We start from the raw sequence: 20918 nt of genomic DNA, 5'->3' as shown, positions 1-20918 counted from the left end.
CTTTCTAAAAATAAGGTTGTCCATTAAGTTGTCAAATAAATGGATGTTCAAATAACATAACTCAATATTTATACGTGTGCTCTTGGTAAGTTAAAAAGTAGGATTTCAACGTGTTCAACCAAGGAACAAGTTGGTGTATGTGTTATCTTCCACACGGTAAGTTTTTCTTGATATGATCAGACGGAGGATACCACAAACATAACCTATCAAGGTTACCTCTTATAACAACAATCACCAACAAATATAATATCCGAACGTATACTATTTATTGATAAGTTAAAAAGTATGATCTCAATGTGTTCAACCAATGAATGAGTCGGTGTATATGCTATCTCATTGCTTGCATATTTATTTATACGCAATAGACTCAACATTATGCCTCAATTTTGATCAATTCATGTTGTTTAAGTATCTATTCAAATATTTTCTTGTGTTAGTTAAGCTATCATGGTTCATGCCTTTTTGCCCTGTAAAAAAACAAAATGTTCCATGCCTCAATTAGTCCAAAAAACCACGTCTCATGCCTTTTTTTAAATTTATTTAATTTTTAAGGAGTTTAATTTCATCGTTTTTTTTAAGGAAATTTTTCATCGTTAAAATTTAACCCCTGCAACATGCACGCATCTTTTGTCAAAATAAAAATGTGCTTCACATCTTTAATACTAAAACTTACTTAAAAAAAAAAACTATAATACAAAAACTTTTTCTTTAAAAAAAAATCATTAATAAAACTTTTCTTGATCCTCTCAAAATTATTATTTTTTTACATCGCACGAAATAAAACTTTTGTTGATAAAATATTAGGATTGGCTGTTTCTGTAAATTTTTAAATAAAATATCGTAATAAATAAATGATTTTAAATCAAATATATGAGGAGAAAACAAACATCTGAAAATTTGGTCTAACCATTAATCTCATTTTTTTTCTTCCCTTTCTGTCGACATGACTTATTTTTTACTATTTTTACAATAAAAGTAAGAATTAATACATGTTTATATTGGATTAAATTGGTAAAATATGATTCACTGGTAAAGTTGTCGATTCAACTTTCATCGCAACTGAATGTCCCTACTTCGGTCACAAGCTTACCTTACCAAGCTCGGTACCGCAGCTGATTTGTAAATACATTGGTTAATGTCCGCCCGACCAAATGTAGTGGGTCCCATCCCAAAATTCACCTAGTATAATTTAATTGATGGTGCGTGGAGCTTGCCATTGAAGTTCCATTGGGGCTACTATATATCCTTTTTAGTTCAGTCCTTCTTCATCGTCTCAATTCAATCAGAGTCAAACTCTTCAATAGTTGCATCTCCATTTCCGGTGAGAAATCCTCTTATAATAATTCAACGTTCATTTTCCCAATTCTAATTCTAATTCTAATTCTAATTCTAATACATTACACATTCATTGTGTTCGTTCATTCTATGTTATAGGTATCATCAATTTAGACCAAAACAATGGCTTTATCTGTTTCCACCGATTGTTTCCTTCCTGCACTCGGATTTGTTCATCATCATGCCCAACCTCGTGTTGCTGCTCCTACTAACTTCTTCAATCTTCAAAAAGTTCCTAAAACCGCCACTTCTCTCTCCTTTTCGCTTTCTATGCGAGGTAAGTTAGTGGATTGAATTTGTGTTAATAGTTGAACTAGCGGATCCATATGATATGAAATGACACACAGATAAAACTAGCGTCATAAATCTGTTACCAAACTAGCCTATTTTGATGATATGAAATGAGCTTTTCAGCTATAAACTAAAAAAACTGTCTTGCCAAACAGAGCCTTAATACTGTGATAATAACCATTGTTCATGAATGAGTAAATATATTTTCAGCATCTTTTATCATGCTCCTTACTGTGGCAATTTCTTTTCTTGCTTTGATGATGTTTTATTTAGTGGCTGAACATTTCACTGCTTTCCTTATATAGCTTTAGAAGTTAAGCCACATGCTCAGAGCAAGGGTCGTTCATCCTTTGCACAAACGGATGCTGTCAAGCATCTGACGGGTTCTGTTACTAGAACCGAGGGACTTCGTTTTGCCATCGTAAGTATGCTACAAATTTTGATGCTTATCTATTTCATGCAATGCTTTTGACAAACACTAGCCTTTTTGAGTCTTATATTATTTCCCTGCTTTTTAAATTTCGATAAGAATACATATAGGTGTGTTTAGATAAAAGCACTCGTTTAATAAGCTATTATGGGGAAGTTGTTGAAATAAGCTAAAAAGGGTATATGCTATGTCTTATGTTGTTTTTACAAGTGTATTCAAGCACCAGTTCAAATGCTTATTCATGTGACGAGTTTAAATAAGCTTTTCCAAATGCTCGCGTAAAGTTAGGAACAGAAAGCAAAAAACAGACCACACCACCAATATGAATGATGTACATGTCTTGAACTTAGGATTTCCATGTTACTGTTAGTTGATTTATGGGAAATTCATTGCATTCAAATATGATGTCTGAGAGCAGCAAGCACGCCAATCTCTATGCATTTGACAAAAAGTACCCTCTAAAATACTCACCAAGCATAGTAGCCAAGCACCACATAAATTTCGGGAAAACCACTTTGTTCCATAGAAGCAACAATGCTATGAAATTATCATTGAAGTTCTGGCCTTCTTTCCAATTATAGTCATCAAACCAAAGAACAAGTTACGCACCACCAAAGGATTTTCTATCTTTCGTCCTGCCAAACCTTTTAAGTGGCAGATAAAAAATTGATCCAAATGTTTGGACAAGTCTAGTTTTCTTCCAAAATACTGAAAATTATGCACCACAAATATCTTATTATTGTCACAACACGAGATTTAGGGGAGAGAGAGCCTTGTGTGGTCTACTAACCTGTAACAATCATTTGTATTATTACTATTAAGTACAACTAGCCATATAAATGGTTTTGTGTTAGAGGGAATCTTGGGTCTGGCCTTCTAGAGTTGAATTCCATAAATAAAGTTGTGTTGTCTTTTTGGAGAATGAATGTCGAACAGAGTCTAGTGCCCAAATCCCGTTTTCCAGACATGAGAGAATTTTGTACTGCAAGGAAGTTGCTAATGGGATTGCTGCACGTAGTGTATAAACAAAAAAGGTGGAGATATGAAGTAGTGAAATAACTTAAAATGTCTACCTTGAGGAAGTTATCATATTCTGCTTCCAGATTTTGCATTTATTTTCTATTTAAAAATGGATTATAATCATGAAGATTTTCTTATCGTTTTATGTTTCTTTGCTAGTTTCTTTCTAAACACTTTTCTTTTAGGTTGTTGCACGGTTTAATGAAATAATCACTAGGCCACTCTTGGAGGGAGCTTTGGGTACTTTCAAGAATTATTCGGTTCAAGATGAAGACGTTGATGTAAGTAATCTGTCTTGCATCTCTTTTTTTTTTTTTTTTTTAACAACAGTAATCTGTCTTATATGTTAATGGAAAATGACTTATTAATAATCTATATGCTATATTATATTTGTATTCGGCAGTACCATGTGGACTTAATGTTAACTGTTTCAGACGTCATTACAATGGTTCTATTTTCTTTTCTGTAGAATTTACAATGATTGTATTCTACCATTTGGATTCTGATAACTTATATTTTATTACTCATTTTTCTGTTCATGATGCATCAAGGCGTTCACTGTCTTGCTTATATTGAAATATGAAGTAAAACAAAATTATGCATAGCTTTTCCTTTTCCCCTGCTCTCATACATATCCATCACTTGACAGTTGCTTCTATGATCACGGCATGAAGAGAAAAATGTCTTTTCATTCATTCTGAAAATACTGAAGTAGTACATCTATATGGATTATAGAGAAAAATACAGGTGTAACAAGGAGTGCATTGCTGTGTGTCATGCAGCAGAAACTAACCATCTAATATATTAAACTAACTATTGGAGTCTCAAACTAACAGTTTTTTTTGTACTGGTAACCAACTAGATGAAGTTGTTGCTTCCACTGACTCCATTGCATGTGGTGACTGACAGTTTGAATTTAAATTTCAAATTGAAAACATTTAGCGTGTGGTGACTGACAGTTTGAATTTAAATTTCAAATCGAAAACATTTACCATTTCTATGTTATATTACGTTGTGCATTTTTCATTTGTGTCTACTTTGGTGTCTCATGTCACCATAGATCATGATTTCAAACTGTTTCTTTTGTACCACTGTTATCACTTATAAGATATATGAACTGTGGCAGTTTTTGCCTTGGTCTTAATGTTTACTTCACTTTCTTTTGCAACAACTTCTTACAGATTTGTTGCTTTATTTTCTTCTTTAGGTTGTGTGGGTTCCAGGTTGTTTTGAAATTGGTGCCGCTGCAACAAGACTTGGTAAATCAGGCAAATATCATGCAGTCATATGCATAGGAGCTGTGGTATGATAAATCTTGACAAATAGATTAATTTTTTTATTTTTTTTATAGAATCTATATAGCCAATGATCAGTGATCACCAATCATCTGTATTTATGTTGACTTAATTTGTGTGTCTATTGTGGCCAATATTTGTTGTTAACAGATACGAGGGGATACAACTCACTATGATGCAGTTGCTAATTCAGCAGCATCTGGAGTACTTTCAGCTGGTCTAAACTCAGGTTTGTATTATGTTATTGTCAACAGTAATCTCCAGATACCAACAGATTGCACTTGATTAAGTATTCGGCATCTTTCTGTTTCCTTGAAAATACAAATAGAATTTAGAGTAGCACCAAGGTCGAGAAGAAAGTTTTGAATTTTAAAGATTATATTTATGTGAATTGTAGTTTTCTCAAAGTAATACTATTCACATGTAAGTTAAAGACTGGTCTTCACCGGCTAAATACCAAAACCTTTTATTTCCTTTAATCTAGTCACCGCACGACAAAATAACATTTACCAGTATCTTCTAGTTGACTTTCTTTTTTAATTTATTGAGATAAACATGAAAAATCACTTAAATTTTGATATGACTTTGCAGGCGTTCCATGCATATTCGGAGTCCTAACATGCGAGGACATGGATCAGGTAAACCTATTGTATAGCAGTTGTTATTAAAGTTGTGATTTTTTCTTCTCTAATGAGCAATATCATTAGTTTAATTTATTTTTTTTGCCCATCTGCAGGCTATAAATCGAGCTGGTGGCAAATCTGGGAATAAGGGTGCTGAGGCTGCATTGACTGCTGTAAGTTAACAAATTCGCAAAGTTATTATACAGCATCCAAGAATTCATGTGGAGCTATCTAAAAATTTATATGCATTGACTGTTGTAGTTTTTTTTTTTTTGTGGAGGATGCCTTATCCTCCCTTCTTTTTGTATATGTCTGAAACCAATTATTTCAGAAGCTTAAGCCATCAGGTTAAGGGTCGTAAATGACTTCATTACATTTATAAGTATAATGTGCTCTCACATGGACATGCCTTGGTCTTTGTCTTAAACAAAATTTTGTTGTTTACCCTATCTAGTACTGAATTTAACTTCATATGTAAAAGAATGGATATGACAGAATGAAATCCTAACTACTTGATATTACAGAGGCTCTGAGACCATACCATGGGCCAATTACCCACCAAAACTTAAGCTGTTAGGTACAAATGCAGTCACGAGTGGCCAGGGCCGTCTCCGATAATTCAGAGGCCCCGTTGTAATCTTTACAATTTTAATTTTAAAAGTATTGAAAAAAAAATTCAACACCACTCAGAGTGACAAACATCTGCGTTCTGACTTTTACCCACAGACAAATAGACATTTACCTACGGACAATGTATAGTTGACAGCAAAATAGTTGAATTCTGGACTTTTACCTACGGAAAATGACATTTAGTGACGGTTTTTGTCCGTAGGTACAAGTTTTTTTTCCCTTATTTTCAAATTTTGAGGCCCCTTAAGTTTGAGGCCCTGTGCCAAGGGCCTTGATGCACTTGCACAGGGCCGCCCCTGCGAGTGGCTTTAGTACATCTCTAACAGTGGGTCCTTCTAACTTGGACCAGTTGAAAAATGGTCCAAATGTACTCTTGAGAGTTATAGTCATCTGCTTATATATATATTGTTAAAGTTATTGTCATGTCAATAGGGTATTTGCAGTAATTACAGCAATTCCGAATCCCCGTATCTATGACTGTGTATATTATAATATTCTCAACATGGTATCTAGATCCTAATGAGAATGTGTCTCGGAAGTTTTCTTTTTAGATATCACTTACAGATTGTCTTGATTCTGTTAATTTTAGTTAGTAGTTACAGCATATGATACTGATTCTGTTAATTAACAAATGCACAGTAGTAGCTATTTTGGTTATGACAGTTTGCAGTTGTTATCAACATGTAGGTAATAGAAAGAAAGAAACATTTTGGTTATAGAGGAAAATGCACATTGTATTGTTTATAGCTTGAATAAATATTAGTCTATAGTTGCATCCTGTGTTTCATTTTTTTTGAGAGTTTCTACAGTTTTTGCTTGACTGAACTGTTTAATTGAATCATGTTTCATTTGTTTTTGTCTGCGGTACAGATTGAGATGGCATCTTTGTTCGAGCATCATCTGAATTAGTCATATTGTTGGAATGCGGGGCTAATCCATATTTTCATCTCCAGAATGGTTATGCTCTTGTTCAACGGTATCAATATCTTCTCAAACTACAGTTGGTTACAAATAAGCAGAGGATTAGTGCTTTTTCCTCCCATTATTTATGTGTTTGAATGGGCACTGTTTTGTGTTCAGGGATGGGATGAAATTTCATGTAACAATAACATTGTAGAATAGCATTTCTTTTTTTGCTCAAATTCGTCTACTATTTGTTTTTGGCCATATTTTGTTATTAAAATTTATATTCACGAATATACCAGAGAGCAAAGTTCATCTCCTCATTTATAATGAATCATCTTCTTTATCTAAGTTCGAACCTGAATTTTTGTGTTATGGTTTCAATTGAGTTTGCTGTTTTTATTTGTTTGCTGTTGAAATTGAAATAGAAAGTAACACAACAAATCGATTTTTTTTTTTTTTTTGAGTAACAAATTGAATTACTCTTCGTAAATAAGTTATCTTTGAAGTAAAATTATACTATATTTTGAATAAGATAACTCATTCAAACAAGTTCTTTCAAAATTATTAATTGGAGCATATAAATCATACATGTGTTTGTACCAAAAAACATCCATGTCAAGTATATCCCAGCTGTCAAAGGAGCATTAGAATATATGCTTTTATATAAATATAATTAATAATTAATACCTTCAATATTGCACGTGACATTGAATATTAATACACTTTTAAATGATTTTTTCAAATAAAAAATAATAGAGATAAGATAAGGATAAACTTGTGGTATAAGGCAAATTATTTATGATGTGCGTATAGAGCCAAAACGAGCAGCCGCCATTCCAATCCAACCCTGCAATGCAACCTTCCTCTCCAAGTAATCAATTGACCAAGACTCCATTACCTTGTTATCATTAGTTAGATATGTAAGAAATATCATGAATTTTCCTATACTCTTTAGGTGTAGATGAATTATTTTTCAAGAGTAGAATAAATATGATCTGTTTTACATTTTGGCTATGTATCAATCGAGTTTCTCTATAATAAAAGAACTGTGAAATTGAACTCCTAAAAAATAAAAAACTGAAAATTGAAAACTATTACGGTCCATTATTCTTCAGGGGTAATTACTCAACATCATTTTGTGGACAAATAATACTAGTCCAGTTAATTATTTTGGCTTCAGAACTCAAGGTTTTTTTCATAATATTAATTACATAATCATATATGAACCAGTGAAACATAATTAACACAAATTAGATAGAACAGAATCACCATCACATTACAAATAACCAAATCTATATGTTGTACAAGTACAACCAAAAGAACAAGAGTCAATAACAAGAATAAGAAATTGTTGTAATATGTGAAGTAGTACTCACAGTCACCGTAGAAAAAGAACAAGATTAAAAATTGAACTTATTACAAGAAATTGATGCATATTGTAGTCTGGACATATATGAATGTATTACTAAATGATAGCATACATAAAATACAACTTTAAATGGAAAAGAATCCATTTTATTCCTAAGATAGGTATATGATACAGCTCTATGGAGTTATTGCATATACTTGATTAATCCTTCATAAACATTTTCATCACATATATAAAACATTGGACAAATTATTATTCATAGGCAAATCATAATCAGAGACCTCCAAGCCAGTTGGAAGAAAATTACTCTGACTTTGGTACTGTTCTTGCATCAGCTGTTGCTTAGGAATCAGTTGTTGTGATTGTGGCACAGGTACTTGATGAGCTTGTTGGAAATTCAAGGTGATAGGTCCCTTATGTGTTGCAAATGACATGGCAGATTTAATGGTAGGAGTAGGACAACCTGTGAATTGTTGAACCAAAGCCCTGAAATTTGTGCTATTGGCATTGAGAAGAGTAATTGGAGTTTTCTTTGAAGCTCTAGATCTCTTTCTGATTGGTTTGAATGTGTTGTTCTTTGGGGTCAAGTGACCATTTGATGACATGGTGGGACTTGTTGTGATCATAGTTGCATGTGAGAATCCTTCCATGCTAATATCCATGAATGGTTGTTGATGATGATGATAGAATTGCATACACTGATCATCATCTTCAGTAGTAGTAGTAGCAATACTATTCATGGTTTCAACAAGTGGTAATGAAGTGGTGGTATCACTCTTATGTCAAAATTAAGAATGTCCTATTCTGAGAGCAAGAAAGCAGAAGCTTGGTTTGGTTTATATGTATGCAAAAATATTTTGTTTGCCTTCTCACATGTCACACCATGTGATACGGATGAGAATTAAAAAAAAAAAAAACTTATGTTTTTAGTTCGTGTAAATATTAGAATTTTCTCTTCTAGTTCTTGCAAAATCATTTTTCCTTCATAATGACTATTTTTAGTTTTTGTCGTCGATATTTATTTATGTAACATGTGGCTAACAAAAATACATGTCAATTTTGTCACTAGGATAATAATGACATATGTACAAAAGATAGTTTTCAGCTCATATTTCGACCTGTTATATGCTCATTAGATGAGATGGATGTCAATACCATTTGTGTAGTTTTAGAGTAAAAATTCATCATTATTAGAATGTTTTCTTTATAAACATTTCATATAATTGATTGAAAGTGTATTTGCTTCGTCCATATTTTAGGAGAAAAGAAAAGGGAGAAAGCGAGTGGAGAGAAGGAGTGGTCGAGGATGGAGAATGAATCATCTCAATTTTTGTCTCTCATATTCCTTCATGTTTTCAAATCTCTATCTTTTCTATTGAATGACAAATTTAGTAGTTAATTATTAGATTAATATTTACTCATTTGTCTGAGTTTGAACATAAACCTCCAACTCCTTAATCTATTCTCAATCTAACAACGTAACATTATTTTAACGTATGTATACAATTTGGCGCTATATATGAGATTAAACTTATAAAAAATTTATGTAGCTAAACAATTGGTTGATAATTCATCGTATTATTTTAGTTTAACATGTGTGTATGACTATATTTAGATATTTTAAAAAGTGATTTATAACAAAGAAAAGTAATAGGGCGATGGAGAGAGTTAGAGGATGGGAGCTATCTTTGGTCAAAGTAAGATATATTCAAGTCTTAATGCCAAAGGAGAGGTTGCTTCGAGGAAGTAACGTGTGTCCATTCAATATAAGTGATACAATACAAAATGTGATTTAGTTACATCACTTTTTGGACTCCTTGTTGTTCCTTGTGTTAGGGGTTTAAGAAACACACTATTCACTTATGTCTCATATTAAGTCATTTTATTTGTCTTTCATAATTTATCATTTCAAACAATAAAGAGCAGTGCTCTATAGGTTTCATAGGATGATTTATTGAGTAAAAAAAAGGATGGTTCTAAACAATTTGCCTATATTCGTGTGTTTTTTTTGGTTGACAAAATCTATATTCGTGTGGTTGGTCTTCTTACCAACAAACATTTTCCTAAAATTATCCATGACGTTGTATAAGTTTAGATGGACTCTTTCAACTAATTACCAATGCAGAGTGTAGGGACTGGTTTTCATATAAAGAAGCAAGGTTATTAGAAGTACTTTGAAGATATCCATTGAACTCTTCAACATATGCTTTAATGGATTTAAGCGCGTAGATTTGTAAGTTGGGTTCAATCACCATCATCATGCATGAGCTAAGAACAAATTAAAAAGGTTGTGTTTGAATATGTTCATGCACTAAAAAATACTCATTTTTTTAGATTTATTAAATAATTGATGTATCTCGTCTATGTTATAGATCATACACGTTAACTATTAATAAATCTTCTTTCAAAAAAAAAACTATTCAATAGATCTGAATTGTCAAAAAAAAAAAAAAACTATTCGATAAATCTAAAAAATTGTTTTTGCTTATCATGGTGAACACAGATAGTATGAACTTTTGATTCAATGTTTTTTTTTTGAGGGAACTTTTGATTCAATGTTATCATGGTATATTTTATATATTGACTAAATCATTAATCAAGATTAAATTAAATGTCATAAAAAGATTTACTAATTTCATTTTATGCCATTTGAATCTCTCACCTCTCTTTTACATCTCCTACCTTAAATTAAATTTTATTTCTAGATAGAAATTAGTGGTTAATTTATAAAAGAAAATTTTGCTATATACGGTGGGTTCAAAAATTAGTGCTTAGTTAAATAACACTAGGATCTTGGCTAGGGAGCTTGTTTTATGTCCTAGCTAGTGTTATGTTGTTTTGTTGTTTTTTATTGTTGGTAACTGGTTTGTATCTCTATTTATAACTACTCTTAAGCGCTCCAAAAATTTAATATATTTCACTTTGACTTCTTAAGAAAAACAAACACTATAATCTTAGTTAAGCTTTACGTTTAGACATGGTTCATACATCGAGTAATATGGACAAAAATTTGAGGTTTGTTCATGTTTGGAAACTTGGAGGACATCCTTGTAGTCACACAAACTTAATTCAAGTCATTTCCCTCAAGAAAACTATGTTCATGTGTGTTTTATACAAACAAAAGAACATAGGGCAGGTCATGGCATCCCAAGTAGACATCTCGATTGGTAAACTAACATTTAGAACAAACCATGAAAACCTACATAATAATTAATTAACGAATATTTAGCTTTCCATCATGAAAACCAAGTTGAGATGTACTTTTCCAAACTATGGAAACATGGAAAAATAGGTAAGTGTAAAGGGAAACTTATACGGTATACTCGCAAATTGAGGTGTACCGGTAATATTTAAAAATGAATAGCTCAGGTTAATGCAAGGAGATAACCGTTGAACAACTTACATGTAAAATTGGCAACATTGACAACTACGTTAATTACCTTTCGGTTAAAATGAACTGACCCCTCAAAGGCAAAACCTTTATTTCCTACAAAAATGACAGTTGTGTGATAAAAATCCTTGTAGCTCTACTACTGCTGTTAAAATCAAAACCTCAGTCCATATGTTACTGGCAATTCAGGAATGTCAAATAAGCTCATGGTATTGGTTTAGTACCATTTAATGATTTCATTTTCAACTCTCAGCGGCATCTGCCCAAAACTATTGACACTGCTTGTTGTACATGGTTTATATAAGTAGCATGCCTCTAAAATATTTTGAAAAGTTAACATAAACAAGTTTATTTATTTTTGAAAGCAAAATGATAAAATTAACCTAAATTTGTAAGACTTAATGCAGAGTAAGATTTAAACCTTGTCCCTTACGTCTCAAAATTATGTTGTCTCACACTCCAAACCACCAATCCACTGAAGTAAGAAAATTGTTGTTCTGACATTCAATACTTCCTAATAACACATGGAAATTCCTTAAATGCCCCCGGTGGTAGTTAACTACCGTTGAGCAATCCGGCAGCAGTTAACTGCCGCTGGTGCCAGTGGTAGTTAACTACCGCCGAATTCCTATCATCTTTTCTGCTATTAATGTGTTTATTCATTGAGCATGCAACCACTTTATCGAACTTTTGTATCTTTCTTTTTGATCTATCTTTTAATAAGGTCTACTTGTTTCCAATTCTTGTGTCTAACTTTCTTCCAACAATCATTTAAGCTTTACTTATTAAAAGAAGGATCAAAAAGAAAGATACAAAAGTTTTACCATTCTGAATGTTTGTTTTTGAAAGCAATGTTCTTAAAAAAAATTATAATGGATGAGGAAATGATAAATTATATACTAAATTAGATAATATATGTTGTATATCTCAGATCTGTAAAAGAGTTGTAGTATGAATTTGTGTGTTCTTAATTGGGAGGTGAGCATTTGAAACAATAAAGAGGACAAATCATAAAAGAAGATAAAGATGAGAATTGGTGTGTTCTACAATCCTTTTATTTATCATTGACAAAATTGTTGTAGCTACTTAGAGAAAGAACATAAAGATGAGAATTGCTAGAGATGAAAAAGAAGAATTGAGAGCAGATAGGTTGTGAGTAGCCGCAGGGGCGGTGAAGAAGAAAACAAAACTCACATGTTTCTCTCTTAATTTGCGGTCATTATTTTTGCATTTTTATTCAGCGGTAGTTAACTACCGGTGGGGCCAGCGACAGTTAACTGCTGCCGTTTTCCTCAACAGTAGTTAACTACTACCGTTGGAGGTAATTTGGTCATTTACTTGTGTTTTTAGGAAACTTTTGATGTCAAAAAAGCAATGATCCTGAAGTAAACCCTTTACAAATACCCATCTTATCATTACACCTCTCGTCTTTAGACTTTATGGTTGTTACACATTACTTATAGTGTGTTTGAAATTAGCCTTAAACCAAATCCAAACGTGTTTCAACGTGGAAGATAGAACCTGAGGCGTCAATAACATTGTGCTTCCAACGCACATATGAGATACACTCATAGAAGTTCATTTTAAGCCATGAACGGACACGAGTTTGTTCATGGAGATAGGTAGAGGGCTATGCAATTACAAGTAAATTTACAATAAATTGGCAGCTACAATTACATTTGAACAATGAGTGCAGGCGAGAGGAGCTCAAGGAAAATGCACAAAATTGGAATCACAAGGGTCCAACTCATTTGCACCCTTTGTAAGTTACTACTCTTTATTGCTAGTTAATTTACAATTATTTCAAGTATTGTAGTAAGTCTTGGTTTTCTATATCTTCTAAGAAGCAAAGAAGAACATACAACACTAACAGATGAGAGAGCCATGCATGCACCAGCAACCCATGGTGGAAGCTTGATTCCCAGTGAAGGAAATAAAACCCCGGCAGCAACTGGTACGGCAATAATATTGTAGGCCATGGCAAATACATAATTCAATCGAATACGAGAAAATGTCTTCTTAGAAAGATCAATAGCTGTGATTACATCTTCCAAATTATCTCTCATCAACACATAATTAGCAGCTTCTATTGCAATATCTGTCCCAGCTCCAATTGCCATACCAACATCTGCAGCAGCTAATGCAGGAGAATCATTTATACCGTCACCCACCATTGCAACTATACTACCATCTTTTTGGAATGAACGAACCACATCAGCCTTTCCTGCAGGCATAACCTCTGCCCTAACATCTTGAATGCCAACCTGTCAAAAAACACATTTTCTTAGCCAAGTTTGACCATAACATCAATATCTGCCCAAAATTTGTTATAACTGTCATGAAGAATTCACAGATATTCAATATGATTTATAACAGAGAGAAGATTAAAATATTTGTAGTAATAAATTTAAAATCTTAGCATTGACTTCAAACATTGCTATTGCCTTTTATGCACAAGAAAATCAACAGGCAGCTTGAAAACGAGACCAGTTATGGTTTTAATCATACTTTTCTTTCATTCATAGTATAAAACTATCCCTATCCACGGCTCAATTTTGTTTTTCATATTACACACTATAACAATACCATGTTCCATGCAAAAGATGTTGGTTTTCTAGGTACTAGTAAAAGAGCCTTGAAACTGCACTCAAAATTATCACGAGCTACTTCCAACCAAAAAGAAAATATTATAGAAATATATACAAACCTCCTTGGCAACAGCTCGAGCAGTTCTCCAGTTATCTCCTGTAACCATTACAGGCGTGATTCCCATTTTCTGGAGGCCCTCTATAACAACAGAAGCTTCTCGCTTAAGTGAGTCTGCAACCCCTAAGACTCCAATCAATACTCCATTGCACGCTACAAGGATCCCAGTCTTGGCACTTTCTTCAAGCTCTACAACAAAGTTTTCCACTTCAGTAGAAATACTTATGCCACTTTCCACCAGCAGCTTCCTGTTACCAACCTGATCAGAACATACTTCCTCAAATAAGCAATCGTTTGGACAAATAAAAAACACCTTTATCAACTCTTAAGAAAAGTCTTCCTCTAATGAGACATGTGTCCCTCTCCACAAAACATATTCCTTCATTAAAGATAATAACAATCATACAAGAATAGCCAAAAATTTTTTACCAAAACACGCTGTCCGTCTATAATGCACTGCACACCCCTTCCTGGAATAGCAGAGAAGTCTGAGGCATCATAAAGCCACCCTGATTTTAATTCATTGGCATCATTTTGGGATCCATTGGTAAGAGAGGACTCATCAAAGAAGTGAAAATGGCGTGCATATTGTAATATCGCTTTTGCCAGCGGGTGTTCACTGCTAGCCTGAATTTAAATAAAATATATTAAAAAATAATTGACAAAAATACTGTTGATTCCTCTAATAGGCATCATAGAAATGCAAGGTAAAAATAAAATAAAATGCCAAAACATTATTAGGAAAGTTGAGCTCATTGTCAAAAAGGTGGAAGGAAATTTAGAAAAATATTGTTTTATGTCTTTTATAGCTGGATTTAGATTCAAACTGTGCGTATGCGACAATACAAAAGGCAAACAATGAGAAGCAGAGAGTAACCATCATTGGGAGTTACCTCAGCAGAAGCCACCAGTTTAAGAAATTCTCCACGGTCCATTCCTGCAAACACCTTGGCAACAGAGACAGTGGCTTTACCCTGAGTTAGAGTTCCTGTCTTATCAAATATAACGTACTTCACCATCTGAGCTCTTTCTAAGGATTCTCCTCCTTTAATTAACACACCATTGTTAGCCCCAACACCTGTTGCCACCATGACAGCAGTTGGTGTCGCCAAACCAAGTGCACATGGGCATGCAATCACCACAACAGATATAGAAAACATAAGGGCAAAAACAAAGTGGTTTCCATTTTTCGGCAGCCATTCATCTGGGTATGCTCCAAGAGCCCCAGCAGTATACCTAAAATTTAAACAAAATATGTACACAGAAGTAAGGATAAGCATTTCAATCACGCATTAGAAATCAAATTTTATCAATATGCAAAAACTAGTCAAAAAAACCTTACCAACACAATAGTGTCAATAATGACAGAGCTACAATTGTAGGAACAAATATGCTTGCTACCTGCAAGCCAAAAGAATGGTACCTGAGTTAGTTAATGTATCTTAAGTCATTTGTGGCAATCAACTAGCAAGCTTATAAAGTTAATATACTGACTACTATTAGAATATTATGTGCAAGCAAATAAACGTGAGTTTGAATTATGGCTGAAGCCTAAACCTGAAATAATTGGAATCAATAACAACTAAAATTTATGAATAATTCTATGTAAGGAGCTCCAACGATCAGGGGTAAGGCATCAAAATATTGTTCTGACTCTACGGGACTACTCAGATTTTCATTTTCCAGAACAGCAGCCCAGGAAAACTAAATGCCGACTCTTTGCAACTCATTGTGTCTTTTAGTTACAAGAAAACATTTCACTAGTTTCAAAACTGATTCACAAGCTAAAACTTTCTTTACCACAAAGAATGGAATCCAAACTAAGTAAAAATGCATACATGGTACACCAGCAATAACTAAAAATGGAAGTATTTCCCACTAGGCGGGGAACACTATCACATTGCTAGTCCATGTCACAGGGATTCAACAGAGTTTTATATTAGGTGCAGACTTCTTAATCACAACCCTCCTCTTTCTCCAAGCTTTGGATTGGCTATATTATGCAATGTAGGCAGTGCACAAAAAATGCTTACACTATCTATTGAAATTTGGGGCCTAACTCATCCTTAAAAAACCGGCTTGTAAGGTGAGGATTGCCTCCTCTTTATATACTCTCTCAAGAGCCTTATCCATCCGATGTGGGACTTGGGTTTTTCCCAATACACCCCCCTCACGCCCAGCACTCTTTGGGCTTGGTGCGTGAATAGGTTTAGGCGGCCCTTGAATTCGACAAGCTCTGATACCATGTTAAAATTTGGGGCCTAACTCATCCTTACAAAACCGGCTTGTAAGGTGAGCATTGCCTCCTCTTTCTATACTCTTCTCAAGAGTCTTATCTATCCGATGTGGGACTTGGGTTTTTCCCAATACTATCAATGTAGGCAGGGCACAAAAAATGCTTACACTATCATTTAACAATAACAGAACATAAAAACCATCCAAGAGCACGGCCACAATACTTACATAATCAGCAAACTTTTGAATGGGAGCTTTGGACATCTGGGCCGTCTCGACCAAATTAATTATCTGACTCAAGACTGTATCGGATCCTACTTTGGTAGCTTTAATGTGAAGGACACCATGCAAATTGATGGTACCTCCAATGACAGATGCATTGATCTCCTTCGAAACAGGTATAGACTCGCCAGTCACCATACTCTCATTTACATAACTTGAGCCCCAGGTAACAATACCATCAGCGGGAATCTTTGTACCAGGCAGAACTTTTAATGTGTCACTAGGTTGAATAAGCAAGGAATCTATTTCTCTTTCTTCCACAGGTCTGCCATCTAGAAAAGAAAAGAAAAAATATTGGCAAGTTATAATTTGATGTTATGATGAAATCAAGATGATAAATTAAATAACCATCACTAATTTCAACCTAAATATAAGACAATCAGGACATAAGCTGTTTCCCCTCCATTTTCTTAAGAAAACAAAGCACATAAAATCAAAGTGACAAGCACCTTTGTCTTTAACAACCAATAAAGCTGTTGCAGGAGTGAGTTCTACTAGCTTCTTAATGGCATCAGATGTCTTCCCCTTGGCAAGACATTCCAAATACTTTCCCAACAATACAAATGTTATAAGCATAGCACTTGTTTCAAAGTATGTTGTAGACCAAAATCCAGTAAGAGCGCCATACAGAAGAGCACAAACAGAATAAACATATGAAGCTGTAGTTCCCAAAGCAACAAGGACATCCATGTTTGTTGAACCATTTCTAAGAGCTCTGAAAGCTGCTATGTAGAAGCGCTTTCCAATCCCAAATTGAATGACACTCACCAATGCCCACTTCAACCAATCATCCATGAGGAAAGGCCCACATCTCCAAAGTAATAACGAGTATATGAATGGGATATGAGGACAAATTACCCCCATGAAGAAGAGGGGAATCTGAGACAAATGCAACAAACACAAATCAATGCAAAAGCATGGAAAGAATAAACAAGAAACTAAACAAAATAAGGGACAATAACATAAGACATGCACTCAAATTCTAAAAATGAAGAGTCTTGTTTAGCTTCAGTTACATGTTTCTATACAAAAAACGATGACGCGGTACTACTTCCGTTAGATGAAATTTCTGTATGGAGTATGAACTAATGCAACCCTTATGGAGCATAAAATTCTGTGGAGGTCTTACATCAGCAGAATCAGAAAGGATGGCTCATTCTACACTAACACCCTAAGGTTTGAGTTTAAAGCAGTTACTAACTACATGATTTCATAACTCTACTCACTATCTCTCTACATCTACAATAAGAAGCAAAATAATGTGATCAAACAAATAAAGCACAATGAAACCAAAATAACAAGAAAAAATATGGCTATAGATTAAAGGGATACTCACACTAAGAAGCAAGCTGGTAATAAAAAGCCGAAACATAGACGAACTCTCTGAACCATCTTTAGAAGCCATTCTCGCATAAGGGCTTCTAACATGCAAAGTATATTTGTCATTACTAACTACGCGAATCTCATCAACCAACGATCTAGAACTAAGAACTTGAGGATCAAAAACAACATTAAGCTCACTCAACAAAGGATCAAACCGAAACTGCCTCACCCCTTTCATACCACTAAGCATACTTTCCAAAACCCTTGCATCCACCAAAGAACAAACACCTACAACCCCTAAAACAATCTCATCTTGACTAGTACTCTGAACAAAAGAAGCTTCAAAACCTGCATCTTCAATTGCAATAACAATATCTTCTTTGCTTATCACGTTTGGATCATACTCAACTTCACCTAATGAAGTAGCTAAAGCCACCGCCGCTTTTTTTACTCCGGTGATGTCATTTAAAATTCCTTCAACGGAATTCACACACGCCGCACATGTCATACCGCCGATCGTGAACTGTCCAACCACCGTACTATCTCCAACCGGTTTAGGTCCGGTTGAAACCGGTTCATGTAAGATCTCAGCTTCAAAACCTGCATCTTCAATTGCATTCTTAATATCTTCATCCTAGGGTTTAAATAATTCAACAATTTCCAAAATCAGTAACTAAACAAACACTTTCACAATTTCAAAAAATAAAAACAAAAAAGTGAAAATTAGCGTTAAACCTTGACGAGGTTTCTATTGAAAACGACGTCGGCTTTGTTTTGAAGTAAAGCAACGGAGGCTTGAATTACACCGTCGACGGACATGAGAGCGGCTTCAACGGAGTTAGAGCAAGCGGCGCATGTCATGCCGGTGATTCTGACCTGAATCCGGTTAATTCCGTCGTCGTTGACGTCGTTTTTATCGTAGGAATCTAGTAGGCGAACATCTTCGAGATCGCCGGAGTCATCGCCGGCGCCGGTGGAAGTTAGTTGAATACTCGGCGCCATGATTTCGAGAGAGAGAGAGAGAGAATGTGAATACGAGAGAAAGGAAATAAGGAAGATGTATTTAAAGAGGAAAGAAAAAGCGTGAATGGAAAATGGAGAGAAAAAAGGAAGAAAAGAAAAAAGAGTTTTCCGATGGAGATGGTGAAACAGCAATATTAAAAAATAAGATTATTGTGTTTGGTGGAGACAGCAATTTTTTAACGAAAGTGGAAGGTGATGCAGATTGGATTATTTGAGATGGAGGGAGATTTTGTTGTATTGTAATTCCGATTATACCCTTGGGGTATTGAAGTACTAATGGTAATGGGTTCGTTGTACTACTCTTTTTTTTTTAAGATGTGGTATTGTACTGCATTGTGAAGAAGGTCGTGTTTGGCTTGGTTAGCCAGCGCACGCGTTAATCGTTTTTTCGTCAAACCCATTCTGATGTGAAAAGCGTATGATCCGATTACGTCTTTTTTGTTGAAAGCTTCCGGCTGGTCAAAGGAAGGTCAATACTTGTGTGTCAAATCTATATCTATACTATTTATAAACGCCTCTCGGTTCTTTTAGACTGACTAATTCTATTTTTAAAAATATTTTTAATTTTGAATATAAATAACAAATGTAACAAATAGCTAATAATAAATTTAAATATTAAAAAAATGTAACAAAAACAATATGAATACATATATATGTCTAATTTTTTTCTTTATCATTTAAAAATTATAACAAACTAGATGAGTATATTTATATTTACTTTTTTATTATCTCAATTATACCCTTAAATAACTTTTTATATAATAAAGATTGTTGTTGGTGTCATTAAAAAAATTATATTATATTTTTTTATTATATTGTTGGTGTCATTGAAATATATAATCATGTGTAGTTTGGTTTGTTATAACTTGAAATTAACAAACATTTATATGTTTAGTTTTAATCAAAATCAAATTTCATAAAAAAAAAAAAAATCGTTCATAATTTTCTAACGTTAGCGCAATAAAAAAACAGAAAGAACCACGTCATAAAAAAGAACCACGTGACAGCAGTCACGTGACAAGATTTCGCGCCACGTCAACATCTCTTGTGTGATTTGGATGTTGGAAGACTAAAATACAAAGAATCTTAATCATAGTGGCGGAATTTGTGTTTTATTTTTTACATCACTATTTATAGACTTCGTGCGTATTACAAGGACCATTTCAATAAGTAACCCTATCATTTTTATGGAAATTACTCCCTCTATTCCTTTTAACTTGTCATATTTGTAGAAAAAATTTAAGTTCTTATTATTTTATATGTTGTTTTCAAAGTTCAATACAAAATTAACTTATTATTGGCTTAAATGTATTTGTAAATTTTTTTTTTGAGAGAAAATGTATTTGTAAATGTATATGTATATATGTGCCTAAAATAACTATGTACAAGATTTTTGACCCGTGTGACGCACGGGTCTTCTTGATTATAATAGAGACCAATAAATAATCTTTAACCTGTAAGATCATGGGTCGACCAATAAATGCAAATTAGATTATTACAGATACAATATTACAATCAAATGATAATAAAAATAATTATAAAGAAAAAGATAAAAAAGAATACAAAATTATATTGTTGCACGGGTCAATTTTATTTATTACTTTTATAGTTAAACATAAAAAATTAATGCAGTTCATGGTTCCTAACAAATTATTTAGGGTAGCCGAGTTTGCGTGGAAATTAGGGTATTCTTTTTGTAAACGTATTAAATAAGTGTGTACAACAACTTGTCAAAAAAATATATAAATAACTAGATTTTTGACCCGTGCTCCGCTCGGGTTTATTGGAAAGAAATTGACATACGAATAAAATAATGCAATATATAATTGGTAACGGTGAAAAAAAATAACACGTGATAATCTATAGTAGACAAAATAAAACACTTCATAAAATGTATGAAATCTAAAAATATTATAAAAGAAAATTTGGTAATCTTATCAATAATTCAGTAAAAGAAATATGAAATATTTAGTACATTGGCATGTAGTTTCATCACACATTGCGAAATACTTCCTCATATACGACATTAGACGTTACATTGGTATGTTCATCATCTTCA

At 33.6% G+C, this 20918-nt stretch overlaps 3 protein-coding genes across 3 annotated transcripts; 1 reads left to right on the top strand and 2 right to left on the bottom strand.

Annotated features, from left to right (window-relative positions):
* The first annotated feature begins 1215 nt into the window (after positions 1-1215).
* COS1 (6,7-dimethyl-8-ribityllumazine synthase / DMRL synthase / lumazine synthase / riboflavin synthase) lies at positions 1216-6878 on the top strand. Its single transcript, XM_085704613.1, has 9 exons — positions 1216-1321; positions 1435-1612; positions 1932-2047; positions 3262-3357; positions 4284-4379; positions 4522-4600; positions 4963-5009; positions 5108-5167; positions 6495-6878. The coding sequence occupies exons 2-9, from the start codon at positions 1459-1461 to the stop codon at positions 6531-6533; spliced, it is 687 nt and encodes a 228-aa protein (XP_085560739.1). The 5' UTR covers positions 1216-1321; positions 1435-1458; the 3' UTR covers positions 6534-6878.
* A 1036-nt stretch (positions 6879-7914) lies between these two features.
* On the bottom strand, positions 7915-8764 carry LOC146932897 (uncharacterized). The gene has a single exon (XM_085704614.1). It carries the CDS (start codon positions 8637-8639, stop codon positions 8124-8126), a length of 516 nt encoding a protein of 171 aa, XP_085560740.1. The 5' UTR covers positions 8640-8764; the 3' UTR covers positions 7915-8123.
* Positions 8765-13016: 4252 nt separating this feature from the next.
* Positions 13017-19040, bottom strand: LOC146932896 (copper-transporting ATPase RAN1-like). Its single transcript, XM_085704612.1, has 9 exons — positions 18572-19040; positions 17850-18470; positions 16963-17392; positions 16460-16785; positions 15339-15397; positions 14890-15232; positions 14426-14623; positions 13998-14255; positions 13017-13554 (listed from the first exon to the last, which is right to left on the bottom strand). The coding sequence occupies exons 1-9, from the start codon at positions 18836-18838 to the stop codon at positions 13078-13080; spliced, it is 2979 nt and encodes a 992-aa protein (XP_085560738.1). The 5' UTR covers positions 18839-19040; the 3' UTR covers positions 13017-13077.
* Between the last annotated feature and the right edge of the window lie 1878 nt (positions 19041-20918).

The sequence above is a fragment of the Medicago sativa genome, chromosome 4 (genome assembly GCF_051527215.1).
Source record: "Medicago sativa cultivar Bolivia chromosome 4, Bolivia_mono, whole genome shotgun sequence".
Lineage (NCBI taxonomy): Eukaryota > Viridiplantae > Streptophyta > Magnoliopsida > Fabales > Fabaceae > Medicago > Medicago sativa.
Note: the sequence above shows the minus strand (reverse complement) of the source record. Positions and strands in the feature narration are given on the sequence as shown.

Bases quoted from the DNA above. Each gene is read 5' to 3' on its own strand.
- LOC146932897 (XM_085704614.1), bottom strand. From the start codon at position 8,639: ATGAATAGTATTGCTACTACTACTACTGAAGATGATGATCAGTGTATG.
- LOC146932896 (XM_085704612.1), bottom strand. From the start codon at position 18,838: ATGGCGCCGAGTATTCAACTAACTTCCACCGGCGCCGGCGATGACTCC. The intron at 15,398-16,459 runs GTAAGTATTGTG...TTTGGCTTGCAG, and splicing joins TTCAAAAGTTTGCTGATTAT to GTAGCAAGCATATTTGTTCC. The intron at 13,555-13,997 runs GTTTGTATATAT...GTTTTTTGACAG, and splicing joins CTCGAGCTGTTGCCAAGGAG to GTTGGCATTCAAGATGTTAG.
- COS1 (XM_085704613.1), top strand. From the start codon at position 1,459: ATGGCTTTATCTGTTTCCACCGATTGTTTCCTTCCTGCACTCGGATTT. The intron at 1,613-1,931 runs GTAAGTTAGTGG...TTCCTTATATAG, and splicing joins CTTTTCGCTTTCTATGCGAG to CTTTAGAAGTTAAGCCACAT. The intron at 3,358-4,283 runs GTAAGTAATCTG...TTTCTTCTTTAG, and splicing joins TTCAAGATGAAGACGTTGAT to GTTGTGTGGGTTCCAGGTTG.